The 14733-nt window shown below is 34.4% G+C and overlaps 3 protein-coding genes across 4 annotated transcripts in view; 1 reads left to right on the forward strand and 2 right to left on the reverse strand.

Annotated features, from left to right (window-relative positions):
- Positions 1-112: 112 nt before the first annotated feature.
- Positions 113-2914, reverse strand: arpin (actin related protein 2/3 complex inhibitor). The gene is made up of 6 exons (XM_016287805.1): positions 2778-2914; positions 2343-2418; positions 1618-1750; positions 1156-1362; positions 901-1064; positions 113-668 (listed from the first exon to the last, which is right to left on the reverse strand). The coding sequence occupies exons 1-6, from the start codon at positions 2867-2869 to the stop codon at positions 660-662; spliced, it is 681 nt and encodes a 226-aa protein (XP_016143291.1). The 5' UTR covers positions 2870-2914; the 3' UTR covers positions 113-659.
- Positions 2915-3311: 397 nt separating this feature from the next.
- Positions 3312-13334, reverse strand: LOC107596943 (protein FAM169B-like). Its single transcript, XM_016287810.1, has 5 exons — positions 13328-13334; positions 6493-6675; positions 4202-4330; positions 3941-4011; positions 3312-3802 (listed from the first exon to the last, which is right to left on the reverse strand). Exons 2-5 carry the CDS (start codon positions 6572-6574, stop codon positions 3683-3685), a joined length of 402 nt encoding a protein of 133 aa, XP_016143296.1. The 5' UTR covers positions 6575-6675; positions 13328-13334; the 3' UTR covers positions 3312-3682.
- A 20-nt stretch (positions 13335-13354) lies between these two features.
- Positions 13355-14733, forward strand: part of LOC107596941 (insulin-like growth factor 1 receptor) — a 102293-nt gene continuing 100914 nt past the window's right edge. For both annotated transcript variants that reach the window (XM_016287806.1, XM_016287807.1), the window contains exon 1: positions 13355-14347. In XM_016287806.1, the coding sequence (XP_016143292.1) occupies positions 14254-14347 (94 nt within the window). In that variant the 5' untranslated portion in view covers positions 13355-14253. The remainder of the gene's footprint in view (positions 14348-14733) is intronic.

Genomic DNA, 14733 nt, shown 5'->3' on the forward strand with positions numbered 1-14733 from the left:
AAGAGTCAAACATGTAAATCTTTAAATAAAGTGCAATCTTTTTACACAACAGTTTCTTCTCTTTAATTTTTTTTGTATTCATACTCCAATAGATCTTTGATGTTACGATAAGAGATGCACGATATATCAGATATATTGGATATTTATTGTCTATATTAGATATTCAATTGTACATGTTTTACATTTAGATATCCTTTGCTGCCGTTTAAACGGTCATTTATGTAATCTTTAGGAAATCTCAAAAGAAATATACACTTTTATACTGTACATAACGTTGTGATGCCTAAATTCAATTGTAGCATTTAATACAATTCATTTGAGTAGTTTTTATTGTTTTAAAATAATGACATGAATTGGCTATCAGGCATAATTGTAATATTGCTGCATCTCTAAATATGATATAGTACAACTGTTTTCAATTTACAGTGCTTAATGATCTTAAGGATATATCTTTAATACACACATACAATACTTAAGTACGTTATAATATATAAAAGTCTTAATTTTACAATGGTACTTTTGCTGTTCATTTATGATACTTTCATGTGATAATATATGAATACTGACAGTTAGGTCTTGTTTTGTGGTGTAGCCGTAAATATACATTTGGAGGACAGATAAGGCACTGTGATGCAATCCTTGAAGCTCAGTGGTGTCATTCAGTCATCCTGAAAACAAAAACCCCAAACACCACATAAAACAGATGTTACAGGTTTGCACAATGAAACTCCCAACAAATCCTGTACTGGATCATTGCATTAGTTTCACTTCGTCTTAAACCTAATAGAAAATGGTAAAAAAAGATCTACACATCTGTTCATGATAAACCCATTTCCTAAGCCAATTCTTTATGTGTTCAGAGCAAACACAAAACTTCATCAATTGAGCAGAGAATCGTACCCATTCTTCATCGTCTGCTCCCTCGCCCTGACCGCCACTCTTCCCTGCATTTTCCTGATCTGCTTTGTTAGCCATTATTTTCTCTGTCCACGATGCTCCAGCATTTTCATCTCCTGCAAAGTTGCATTTCGTCACTGTACCACTGTCCAGCTTGGCGAAGGAAACTAGACAGACAATACCAGACAGAACAGCACATGTAGCCACCTTGATTTACACAGTATGTACAGTATATACTATTTTCAGCATTGTACTTACAAATAAAGGGCCCGTCTCCTTTCGTTTTAAGACGGATTTCTTGGCCTGACTCGAGCTCTGTTCTGTCCATCTCTGCTTCTGAGATCCAGAATGCAAAGGCCTGACTAGGACAATGTTTTGCTGTTACTTTAACCAGCTGATCCTTATTCACAATGTCACACAGATGGCGCTCATTTAGACAATCTGTTTCACCCTTAGCCTCCACTTCTGCAAGGTTGATACACACAAACCAAAACAACATGCATGTAATAGTCTGCTTCAATACATCAAGATATTTTTGATAAATCAGCATTTACCAAATCATACATGTACTTACAAGAGTTTAATCAAGTTTGTATTATTGCATGGTATAACTGAATGCTGTTAGAACAGGTTGCCATTAAAATGCACAGTAAAAAACTTGCCATATCTAAACCAGCTGGATTTAGATTTTTTTTTTTTAAGCACTTAAAGGTTACTCACTGAAGGATGACATCAGATATCCTGTGTTGACCTTTCTTGTATCACTGAAGTTAGGTTCAATCTCATTTCCTTTTGAATCATATTTTCTGCGATGGATTTTGCTTGGTTTGACATACAAAACATTGTAGCGCTCCTGAAATGAACACAAAAGCAATTGTTGAATCACTAAGTGTCATGGGAAACATTACTAATGAAGATATTTGCCTTTTTATGAAAATAAAGTAATATACTCAACCTTTCAAAAGTTTGGGGTTGGTACAATGTTTGTCTCTTATGCTGATCAAAATACAGTAAAACGTTAATATTTAACATTAATAAAATGTATTAAAAACATTAATAAAAAAACTGTTTTCTATTGTAATACATTTTAAAAAGTCATTTATTCCTGTGATGGCAAAGCTGAATTCTCAGCAGCAATTACTCCAGTCCACAGTTTCTATTCTATATGCAGATTTGCTGCACAAGAAACATTTATTACTATTATTATTATTATTATTAATGTTGAAACCCGTTGTGCTGCAGTGCTTAATATGTTTGTAGAAAGTAGAAACGGTGGTGCATTTTTTCAGTATTCAAAGTAGAAAGTTCAAAAGAACTATTTAAAATCGTGTTATGTAATTTTACGGACCCCATACTTTGGAACAGTAGTGTAAATTAGTGAAGGGTCATGATTCCAGAAAACAACTTGAGTTTCTTAATTGAGGAAGAGTTTTAAGTTCTCTAACCTTTCTGTTGTTCACATCTGTTATGACATGGCGTGACATTTCCACGACCGCTCCCTCTAAAATGACACCATGACCACTGGAAAGTGAAAATTATAAATAAAATACAATGCGAGAGCCAAGAAGAAAATTGTATCATTTCCGACAGGACGACATTTACAGTCTCTGCTGCTATTATAAATCTATGGTAACGTTGTTATTAAACACCGCTGTTGTCACATTCAGAACATTGACGGAATATTCTGAACGGCTGACGATGTGAAACAGATCACATATTAATTTACTTAATGTATTGTGTCTTTGCAGTATTAGCTATAACTTGACTAACTATGGCATTTGGAATATTTGAAAGGGAAACTATGGAGAAGTAAACCAGGCTGTGCTGTGCATCGATGTCGACGTGTGCAAAAAAACCATGCATACACTTTAAAGTATTACCTCTGGTGAACTAATGGATCCCATGTGGAGGAGAATTTCTCATTATGGACAGGTTTGTTTAATAGCGCAGTGTTGTCATAAATGCGACTCATCTTCGGCCGATGATTTGGATTTCGTCGAAACTAAGCTGCTGCTACTTCCTGGTTACGTCATCATGAAATCTCAATCCATGTGTAAAATAAGATTTTAAAATATTTTTTCCCCCGACATCTTTCATCCAGACGTGTATCTTCGTGTTCCAAGAACACCGACCATTCTCTTTATTTGCGCAAATATGAGTGATGGCTAATATAAAAAAAAAACTTATTTGTTATCACAGTTTTATGATACTGGTGAAAACTTGTATCCGTTTTTGTTGATTTGAAGGGGAGGGTAATTAATTAACTTACTGTTTTTATGTCATGAGTCTAATTAATATCTATTTGGAAAACACCAGAATAAGATTTTTTGACATTTAAAACATTACACAATAAAATATACACAACCGCGCATTATAATAAATCACAAAATGTTTAAGTTAAGGCATAAAGCATATCATATATTTATTTTTTGAGAGAGATTTGATAGCTGCATATTCTTTATATAATCAATTAAACATGGCCAAATTCACAGAATACTGGCCGCTATATGGCTATAACAAGGCAATAAAACTCTTCATTTCTGTTATCCAGATACAGCTGGTATGACAGTTTGATTACCATTTGGCAACCCAGCAATAAATGTTATGGTAAGCTTTATAGGATAACAATACCTGAGACTGTTTCCCAGAAGGCAAATCTCAGATTACCAACATCTACATACTTTAACACATGACTATAAAGAATTCCATATTGAATTATTTAGGCTCTCTGTTATGGCTTGAAAGTACAATGTCTGTCTGAGTTATTTCTTGACCATTAAATAACTTAATGATTAGTCCTGGCTTTTTTAAAGTTAATCCCTTGTGTCAGTCTGATTCGCTGGTCCTTTCCCGAGCTCGATGTGTCTTTGAGACTAACTGATGATTTACATTGTCGCAGGATCCCCTGTAGAAATGAGTAAGAATACATTTTATCATTATATTTTAAGTATTATATCCACCAAGGACAGCTGAGACACTCTTACGGTAACAGCCAGTAAACTGTCTCTAGATAAGCTTAAATAAATGCAAGATAACATCATACCTCTTCCTCCAAATCAACTTCACATCTTTCGTGACTATATGAGCATTGTGGACTCTGCTCTGAGTTTCCACCTGTAAAAAGCACCACCTCAGAGATAAACTGTCCTGAGTAACAGCCACGAAGTCTCGATATAGCACCAATAAAACACAAACCCAATAAATGTTTAGAAGCAAAGCTCTTTCTCATATGTAATGAGTCAAGTGTCTCACTTTATTACCCAACCAATGTCATATCTGCTGTTTTACGTCAACAGTTTCTTACAGTGTTTTGGAAAGTCCCGCAGCTGGATATTTAACCACACATTGCGTCTCTGAGCCCATCCACCCGGAGCTTCCACTTCATAGAGACGCTCTCTTTCGTCTTCGTGGATCTCAAGATACTTTTTACAAACTGTAAACAATTATTTCAACAAGTTGTGTAAGCTTTGGGTGTCAGGTTTCTATTACATAAATAATCACAGATAAGAGCCAGTGTAACCACTCTTATCAGTTCAATGTTGAGCGATTTGTGTATTCTGCACACAATCTAAAGCCATAGGACTACCCTGCCCCTGCCCTGCCCCTTTTCAAAATTCTAAATTATTCAAAAGTGCCCCTCTCAGACAAATAGCAATGATATTGTGGTCAATAAAACAAAATGCATTTGAATTATAATTAACACGACTATGTGTACAAAACAGTAACTAATCGCTCAAAAGTCGGAAAATTCCTGTTTATTGTTATATCTGTCAATCTGAGGCGTTGCTATGGGTTGCGTGCGACTGACTAATATTCCACAGTCTGTTCATAAACCTAGGCCTAGCGCCAAAAGTCACAATAATGGAAAGCAGTATTCAATTCACTTGTATTTATGTGTATTGATATACCTTTACTATTTCATGAAACTATCATAGTTAATGAAGCACAAGTGCCACCTAGAGGCCTATTATGTGAGGTGTAGGCTGGCGAAATGGTGACGTGAAAGGACTTTATTATATTCCCATTTTTGATATTTATGCAGCATTATAAAAGTGTCTTATGCTCATCAAGCCTGCATTCATTTGATCAAAAATACAGAAAAAAAAATAATATTATGAAATATTATTAACATTTTAAAGAATATTTTTCTATTTTAAAATACTTTAAAATATCATTTATTTTTGTGATGCAAAGCTGAATTTTTAGCATCATTACTCCAGTCTTCAGTGTCACATGATCCTTCAGAAATCATTCTAATATGCTGATTTATTATCAATGTTGGAAATAGTTGTGCTGCTTTATTTATTTATTTATTTTGGAACCTGTGATACTTTTTGGAGTTCAACGATAAATAAAAGGTAAAAAGAACAGCATTTATTCAAAATAGAGATGGTTTCCAACTATATAAATCTTTACTATCACCTTTTTTAATCAATTTAACAAATCCTTGCTGAATAAAAACGAATTTCTTTACAAAAAAATGTATTTAAAAATAAATACTGACGTCAAGCTTTTGAACGGTTGTGTATATAATTAAATAAGTTATATATTAAATAAATGCTGTTCTTTTTTTACTTTTTATTCATCAAAGAATCCTGAAACAAAGTATCGCAGGTTATAACAATATTAAGCAGCACAACTGTATAGCACAATATATTTTAAAGTATATTAAAATTTTGATCAAATAAATGCAGGCTTGATGACTATAAGTGACTTCTTACAAAAATATAAAATAGTATGTAATAGTAACAAACTTTTGACCTAGATCATTTTCTTTTCTTTTTCTTAAATTTTTTTTACATTGCCCCTATTTTACATTTGAGCCCCTGCCCCTGAGTAACTTTCTGCACGTCCCTGAGAAACACTACCATTTAAAAGTTTGGGGTCAGAAGGTTTTTTTTTTTTTTTTAAGAAATTAATGCGAGGATGCAATTCATTGATCAAAAGTAACATTAAAGACATCTATAATGTTACAATAGATTTCTATTTCAAATAACTACTGTTCTTTTGAAATTTCTATTCATCAAAGCATCCTGAAAAATGTATCACGCTTTCCACAAAATATTTAGAAGCACAACTGTTTTCAACACTGATAATAAAAAATGTTTCTTGAGAACTAAATCAGCACATTAGAATGGTTTCTGAAGGAACATGTGACACTGAAGACTGGAGTAATGGCTGCTGAAAATTCAGCTTTACCATCACAGGAATAAATTATTATTTTTTAAATATATTACAATTGAAAACATTTATTTTGAATTGTAATAATACATTGCAATATTAATGTTTTTGCTGTATTTTTTATCAAATAAATGCAGCTTTGGTGAGTAGCTATAAGAGACTTCTTTCAAAAATCTTACCAACCCAAACTTTTTAACAGTAGTATCAATTAAAATTTGAGCATTTTATCTTTTTATCCTTTACATGTGAATATCACAGCTAAAAAAACGTAAAAGTGAAAAGTAATTAAAAAATTATCAACCATGATCAACAAATAATCAATCAACCAACCAACCATAACAGTTATTTTATTGTTTTAATATGATTATGCTATGCTTACCAACCCAAAACCTTTGGATGTTAGTGTATACATACCTCCAAGCATGCCAGGTGACATAGGAAAGCTAATTCCCAGAAACGCCTCAGAGGGTTGAGAGGAGCAGAAATCCTCCAGCATCTGTAAAGCGAGCCCAGTCCTTCTCCAGTGAGAGCGAACAAACACTGTGTCCAGCACAGGGAGCTGATAACTCTGGCCAGTGCAGCTGTCACACAGGCTGCCTATAAAACACACACACAAAAATTGCTTTAAAATAATTGTTTCAAGTATCACATTTACAAATAATTTGTAAAAAGTAAACTACGCATTCTTGTTTCCTTGTCAAGTTTATACTGGCATTACATTGCCATTTTTTTTAAACGTATTTTGTTATGATGGTTACATTGCAAACCCATTACACAGTCAGACTCATACAGTGTCATGTTAGTCAAAACTGTATTCATTGTAGGGCTGGACAATAATTCAATATCAATATGTATCGCGATATAATTTTTTTCAATAACGGTGATATGATTTTTAAACACATTATAGTTTTATAGGAGTAGGTTTCATAGAGTTGGCAAATTAATTTTTCTTAAGTTTGTAGGTACAGACATCTGTTGTGGCCGTTCTTGGCCGTTTTTATGAGGCTTTTTTAATAGTGTTCATATCGATATCGGAATTATATCGTATCGAAATTAAGAAATATATCGTGATATAAATTTTGGCCATATCGTCCAGCCCTAATTCATTGTATATTAAATATATTAAAATATTTTTGAATTAATCTTTAAAGGTCTCCTCTGGGATGGTTATTAATAATAAAAACTGTACCCTTTCTCTGTCACCTCTGTCTCTCTGCAAGTAAATGAAGCATTTAAGGTTAAAAACCAACCACATTCAGTAAGTTAAATGCCAGCCAAGACCATTTCCAAACAGTGACTGTCCAGTATTTACACTGTCCACAAGATGGCAACAACATCATACAAATGTGAGACACATGGGGGGAAACCAAAACACATTGAAGGCTTTTTTGAACAAACATGTTTTGAGCCACATTCTTTTCCTGCAAAAACATGTTTAACAACAAATAGGACAAAAAATTTAAGTCTGAGAGCAAAAATTTGCAAAATAATTAAATTCATGGTCATTCTCCTGTAGTATTGATTTTATTGTTTTTACATACATTCTTCAAAATTGTACCAAAAATGTTGTTCCAAGGTTTAATAATCTTATAATATAACCTTCCTTGTTCTACAACAGCCGGAAATCACAATAAAACAATACCAGACAGAACTGCATGACCATATTATCAACAGATATGACACCATATATCATATATATTTTTTCATTCTTTGATGAGAGCCTTAAGGTTTCATGTGACACAAATGCACTATTCTTTGCACTGAGTTCCTTTCTGACCTTGATTTACTACTTACGACTGCAGTAATATAGTACACTCTGAATCTCTCCTGCTATAGAAAATGCGTTCTGCATCCGTTTTATTCCCATCTCCCTTCATCTCCATTACCCATAAACCACCGACTTCCCACTGAGAAATTGCAGACATTTCTGAAATTCCTTTCACAAGGAAAGGCTAGCTTGGATTGTTAAATATGCTTTTGTAAAGCTGAGAGTTTATCCTCAAAAGGGATTGACTGTCACTCGGCTGTTGAACCGCCAAGGATATTTGGCATCAGAGCAAATATTGCAGCAAAGTAAATTGGCCAAAAGACTTTAAATGCAAAACACCTTTGTGGTTTCTCTTTAAAATGTAAAACAGGATCTAGCTTTGCATATCAGTGAGTTTCATACTTGTTTTCCTTCCTTTGCCTTGTCATCAGCCTGTTTGTGTAACCCATGCGGGATTCCTTGGGTGTCTTCAATCCGTGTCACATGATCAGATTTTACAAGAGGATTATGACATTGGCCTTGGCTATATCGAACCCTGACCTAATATGTAACCCATGAAAGATGACACTGACAAAAATAATGTCATTCTCACTCATCTAGACTAAACTATCATGTATGGTCAACTAATGGCCACTCAAAATGTTTTGATGTATTTGTACCATAAGCTTTGCATTTATAAAATAATAAAGTAAAAAAAAAAAAAGCTTTTAAAATCTTTATAAATGTAAATAATAGTGCTGTCAAACGATTAATCGCGATTAATCACAACCAAAATAAAAGTATTTGTTACATAATAAATGTATGTGTACTGTGTATATTCATTTTGTATATATAAATACACGCACATGCATGTATAGTATATGTAAGAAAAATATGTTATATTTATATATTAAATATATTTATATATATATAATATAAAATATAAGAATATAAACATATGAATGTATATACATGTAAATATTTTCAAAATATATACTGTGTGTTTATTTATTTATACAGTACATAATAAATAAACGGTACACATACATATATTATGCAAACAAAAACTTTTACTTTGGATGCGATTAATCGCGATTAATCATTTGACAGCACTAGTAAATAAATAAGTTTAGGGGGTTTTAATTAAATTAATTCATTTTTATTTAATTTAATTTAATTTATTTATAACTTTGTGTATGTAAAACACATGTAATCCAAGCAATTAAACTATAATGTAAAAGAAACAGTTGCTTTTAAAGAAAATATTTCAGGAAAAAACTCAGTCACTAGATGGTGGATATGTACTATAGTAAATACGTGGTTGGTAATCTGAAGCTCAGGAGGAACTGCTAATAGATAATTCCAGCTAAGCTTTTTAGTGGCAACACAACAATCCAATTAATGAATCAAGGTTCATGCCATCCAAAAGAAGAGCTGAACTGCATGTTGACTGACTGCTGCACTTAAAATGAACTCTTTCCAAATGACTCAGCTTTATCTTTTTCTTGCAGAAATACTGTTTATAGGGTCATACTTATGTATTGTACAAAAAAGAGAGAGAGAGATTTGTTTTCCATTTTATGGGAATATTGCAGCAAGCACATTATCTGGGATGTTTTTCCCCCTTAAAATGTTTACCCAAACAGCCCGGACATAAGGAATGTCTCAACTATTATTTACAAAAGAGGAGGAAGTGAATACTTGATGGTCAGTGCTCATCTGCAATAAAGTTTTTGGCTCCTGGTTTTGGGGGTGATAACAATCATAATTGTGATCAAACCAAGCTGCTATGCGATAAAACTAATTTGTTGCACCCCTCCTGCACTATATCATTTTCAGCTTGTTTTTCAGGAATCTTTTCTTTTTCTGACTGTAGCTGTTCGACCGAACATAATTGTCACCCTCTCCTCCAAATTCCTCTTCCTGTCTGGGCTTAGATAAAATGAGAAACAAACAGTGTGTCATCACTATTGTCAGTGGTAAACATGCTTATTTCCACTTGACTGCCAGGCTGAAATGAAACTAAAGGAAAGGTAGTCTGGGTGGAACTGCATGAGGACAAACTCATATAGACAGAAACACAGTATCAAGGGAGTTTTGCTTTTGGTGACTGCTCTGCTTTTTCTGACTGTAGCTTTACAGGGGCTTAACTTTTTTTGTTTAGCCAGGACAGAGGTAATCTGGGGCACAATCCATGTGTTTAAGCTTTGTTGTGAGCATAAAATGTATTTTGTTTTGTTTTTTCAAAAAAAGATGTATGATTATAAGAGACATGAATGTGGGAAATATCTTGTTGCTCTGTTATCAAAATGAGTAATTTAACATGTTTAAACAAGTCTATGCTCTTTAATTAGTGGATCTTTCAACAATAATTGTATATCTTAACATTGAATTTGCAGTGAGAACAGATCATTTTCTCTATAGTGCTGAAGATTTGTTGTACAAATGATCAGGAATTGAAACCATCTGTGAACATACTAAGGATCTGTTCATTGCCTAATGAGACATGAGACATGATAAATGCTGCATTTTGACATACGGAGGCGCCAAACACAAAGTTGCAGATTAGAAGATACAAGGTCAAGGCGATTTCCAAGGCTAGAAAGAACTGAGCTGCAGTTTAGAGAATTCTGAATGCTGTTTGAGTAAGAAACTATATTTTTGGATCCACATTTCATATAATATCAAATAAAATAGTAATGCAATTTGACGCAAACAATTGATCAAATTCCACTCAAAAATAGATTTAAATTAATATAGGCCTAGGTTGTAGACATTTATAGGGTACTGAATTCACAATTTGCAGGCCATTTTAAGTTGACTCATGTCAGCGAAATGGAAATTTGCCGAACAATTTAAATGCCTAAATCTAAAAACAGACTGAAATATTTTTAAGTGTGTTTAGACACCTGAATTTAACAATATATTTCAGCATTATAGACTTAGGAGCCGTAGGTCAATTTTAATTTGAAAAAAGTGCTATTCTCAGGCAACAATGTTGAACAGTGATGACTCTGCATCATCACGAACGAATGAATTGATTGTAATTGTAAAGCCGTTCCGTCTCAATGAATGAAATTCTACATCGGATTTTACTTTTAGCTGACTAGACTATGTCATTGGCAAAATATGTGCACTTCTAAAATGTGGAGCTGGGTAATATTTTGAACATAGAGAATTGATTACAAATTGTTATCGTTGTGGATAAAAATAGGATAAATATGTTTATTGTTTATATGTTTAAATTAGTTTTAATAGCTCCATCCGTTCATTCCATTTAAGAGCTCCATGTGCCAGAGATGATGAATTCCAGCTTTAGTTCAACTGGAATATGAGTGAGTAGCGTACTAAAAATCACTATAGTTATCTTATCTGAACATACACATTAAATTCCCTTTACTCACACTGTCAAATCTGGCGTTTATGAAACCCGGATCGCATCTTAAAGGGCCAGTGCACTTGGATTAAAAAAATATTCAATCCGATTTCTAGGAAATTATTAACATGGTACGATCAACACGTCCTGAGCTAACCCAATATTATGTACCCTTTTCTTATTTCATGTTTAGTTTCTTTTTGTGGCGTCTATCTGAATCATTTTAGTTTCCCAAACTTGCATGCATTTTAATTTCACAATACATAACACATTTCATTTCATTACATTTTTTTTTGTTATGCATACAGTCAGATATTTTGTCTCTTTAGTATGCCATTTTATGAAGAAACAGCATAGCAGAGAGAATAGCTTTAATACAACATATGAAAAAAAGATGATATAAATATAAATAAAAGTCAATTCAAGTCACATATTTATATAGCATTTCATACAATATAGATTGTTTCAAAGCAGCTGTAAAATTTTAAAACAATTTTGAAACAAATGAGAAGAAAATAGTGTTATTTACGATTTTCTGATTAAAACTTATAATTATTTTCATAAAAATATAGCCTAATAAAATGGAATCATTTTAAATGTAACTATAAGAAATGCATATAAACTCCTTGATGTAGGCTACAATGCTGTGATTGATAGCACAATCACAGCAAAGTGTGTGATCTATCTATCTATCTATCTATCTATCTATCTATCTATCTATCATCTCAAACTTTCTTTAGTTAGCATAGTTTTTGCAAGACAGGAGATTGATTGTTAGAAATCTTCTAAATTCAAATGAAGACGATTCCACTAGATATTCTATTTATGTCAATTATGACTATTTATAAATTCAAATGAACTAAAAATGAAATTGCATTTATTCTTCAAATAAACATTATGACAGACCTGGTATAAGCGTATATTCATGTAAACAAGTTCATGGCTGGAATCATTATTGTTACGAATATACGTTCGTTAAAACAACAAATCATCTCAAACTTTCTTTAGTTAGCATAGTTTTTGCAAGACAGGAGATTGATTGTTAGAAATCTTCTAAATTCAAAGGATGACGATTCCACTAGATATTCTATTTATGTCAATTATGACTATTTATAAATTCAAATGAACTAAAAATGAAATTGCATTTATTCTTCAAATAAACATTATGACAGACCTGGTATAAGCGTATATTCATGTAAACAAGTTCATGGCTGGAATCATTATTGTTACGAATATACGTTCGTTAAAACAACAACAACAACAAAAACAAAACAAATTCCTGTCACCTTGACTTTTGAGATCAAATGGTGTGCTGGCGTCAACACGGTTGGTCCAGTGCTCCAGTCCATGTTTTGGCATTCTCTCATGCCTGGCGTGTTTCTCTGTGAGAGAAGCCGAGTCTTGTTTACAGCGGAGATTCTACCGAGCGGAGACCGTCAGAAGAGTCGCGGAGGAGTCCGAGCGCCGCCGTGGACACTTGAGAATCAAACACTAGGCTCACAAGCTATTTATATCAAACAGTTCGTGATTTTTTACGGTGCGGAAAACCAAAATCCCACGCTCGGGAGCTGCTCACTCCTGCATCTCGGCTAAATGGTTTTTTTTTTTCCTACCGCAAAACAGCCCGACCGTGAGAGCGCGTGAAGACGGTAGGCGAGGGTGAGCAGTTGGTGAAACCATTTTTGTCCTGGCGGATATTTTGGACCGAGCGCTGTCTGGAGGCTTTCATTCATACGTGAATACGCTATCCGAGTCGAGCTCTTTGCACAATCACAGCAAAGTGTGTGATCTATCTATCTATCTATCTATCTATCTATCTATCTATCTATCATCTCAAACTTTCTTTAGTTAGCATAGTTTTTGCAAGACAGGAGATTGATTGTTAGAAATCTTCTAAATTCAAATGAAGACGATTCCACTAGATATTCTATTTATGTCAATTATGACTATTTATAAATTCAAATGAACTAAAAATGAAATTGCATTTATTCTTCAAATAAACATTATGACAGACCTGGTATAAGCGTATATTCATGTAAACAAGTTCATGGCTGGAATCATTATTGTTACGAATATACGTTCGTTAAAACAACAACAACAACAAAAACCAAACAAATTCCTGTCACCTTGACTTTTGAGATCAAATGGTGTGCTGGCGTCAACACGGTTGGTCCAGTGCTCCAGTCCATGTTTTGGCATTCTCTCATGCCTGGCGTGTTTCTCTGTGAGAGAAGCCGAGTCTTGTTTACAGCGGTGATTCTACCGAGCGGAGACCGTCAGAAGAGTCGCGGAGGAGTCCGAGCGCCGCCGTGGACACTTGAGAATCAAACACTAGGCTCACAAGCTATTTATATCAAACAGTTCGTGATTTTTTACGGTGCGGAAAACCAAAATCCCACGCTCGGGAGCTGCTCACTCCTGCATCTCGGCTAAATGGTTTTTTTTTTTCCTACCGCAAAACAGCCCGACCGTGAGAGCGCGTGAAGACGGTAGGCGAGGGTGAGCAGTTGGTGAAACCATTTTTGTCCTGGCGGATATTTTGGACCGAGCGCTGTCTGGAGGCTTTCATTCATACGTGAATACGCTATCCGAGTCGAGCTCTTTCAACGTGACCTCAAAAGTCCTCCGTACATCATCAGTATAGCGTCGTTCATCACACTGGCACGCGCACATTCGCATGAGGTGTTTTTGTTGGAGGAGAAAGCGCTCGTTTCGTCCCTCTCAGGTTTTCAAGAAATGGAGGCTGAAGATGCAGATTATCGGTCGAGTGAAATTCGTGGCTCCCACACGATTGCATCATTTAATAGCTGGCAAGAATAACACAGTGTTTTAATTGATCTTAATGTTCCCTGTAAAGGCAAATTATACAATTATTACCAGATATCTTCTTTCTACGACCCCCTCGCCTCCCGTTATCTTTACGGGTAACGAAAAGGAACTATCTGCTCATCCAAAGCGGATTCTTCTGGACTTTTTGCTTGCTTACAAGAAGCAGCGTCGCGTTTTGCTGCGGTTTCAGCTTTGTATTTTTTTGGAAGACTGATTTTTAGGAATGAGATCTGGAACAGCGAGGGATGTTTGGACCTTATTTTGGGGTCCTCTGCTGTTTCTCTCCACCATCTGCCTGTGGTCTGCGCATGGAGAAGGTAAACCAGGATTGTGTTTTATTATTCGAATGGGAAAATTACTCCTTATATCGGTGTCGTCTTGTTTGATCGAAACCTTGTTTCAGTCGCGGTGTTTATGGACAAATGTCAAGCATGAGTTTAAGTTACCTGCATACGCTGCTTTAGATGTTCAGGTATAGATATTCAAAAGGGCCTAGTAACACACGACCCAGTTTATTAGTGAATTATGACCTACTACTTAAATTAAATGTGACAATTTCCCTCAGACTAACAATAAACTTGAGAATTTTTTCGTTCTGATGTCTCTAGGCCCATCAGTTAATTGTCGTGACATCGGATGTGTTGTGAGTCTAGTGTGCTTTATGAATTATTCATAAGCTGGATCACGTTGGTATTTAGAAGCT

Source organism: Sinocyclocheilus grahami, unplaced genomic scaffold, assembly GCF_001515645.1.
Source record: "Sinocyclocheilus grahami isolate Dianchi unplaced genomic scaffold, SAMN03320097.WGS_v1.1 scaffold225.1, whole genome shotgun sequence".
NCBI lineage: Eukaryota > Metazoa > Chordata > Actinopteri > Cypriniformes > Cyprinidae > Sinocyclocheilus > Sinocyclocheilus grahami.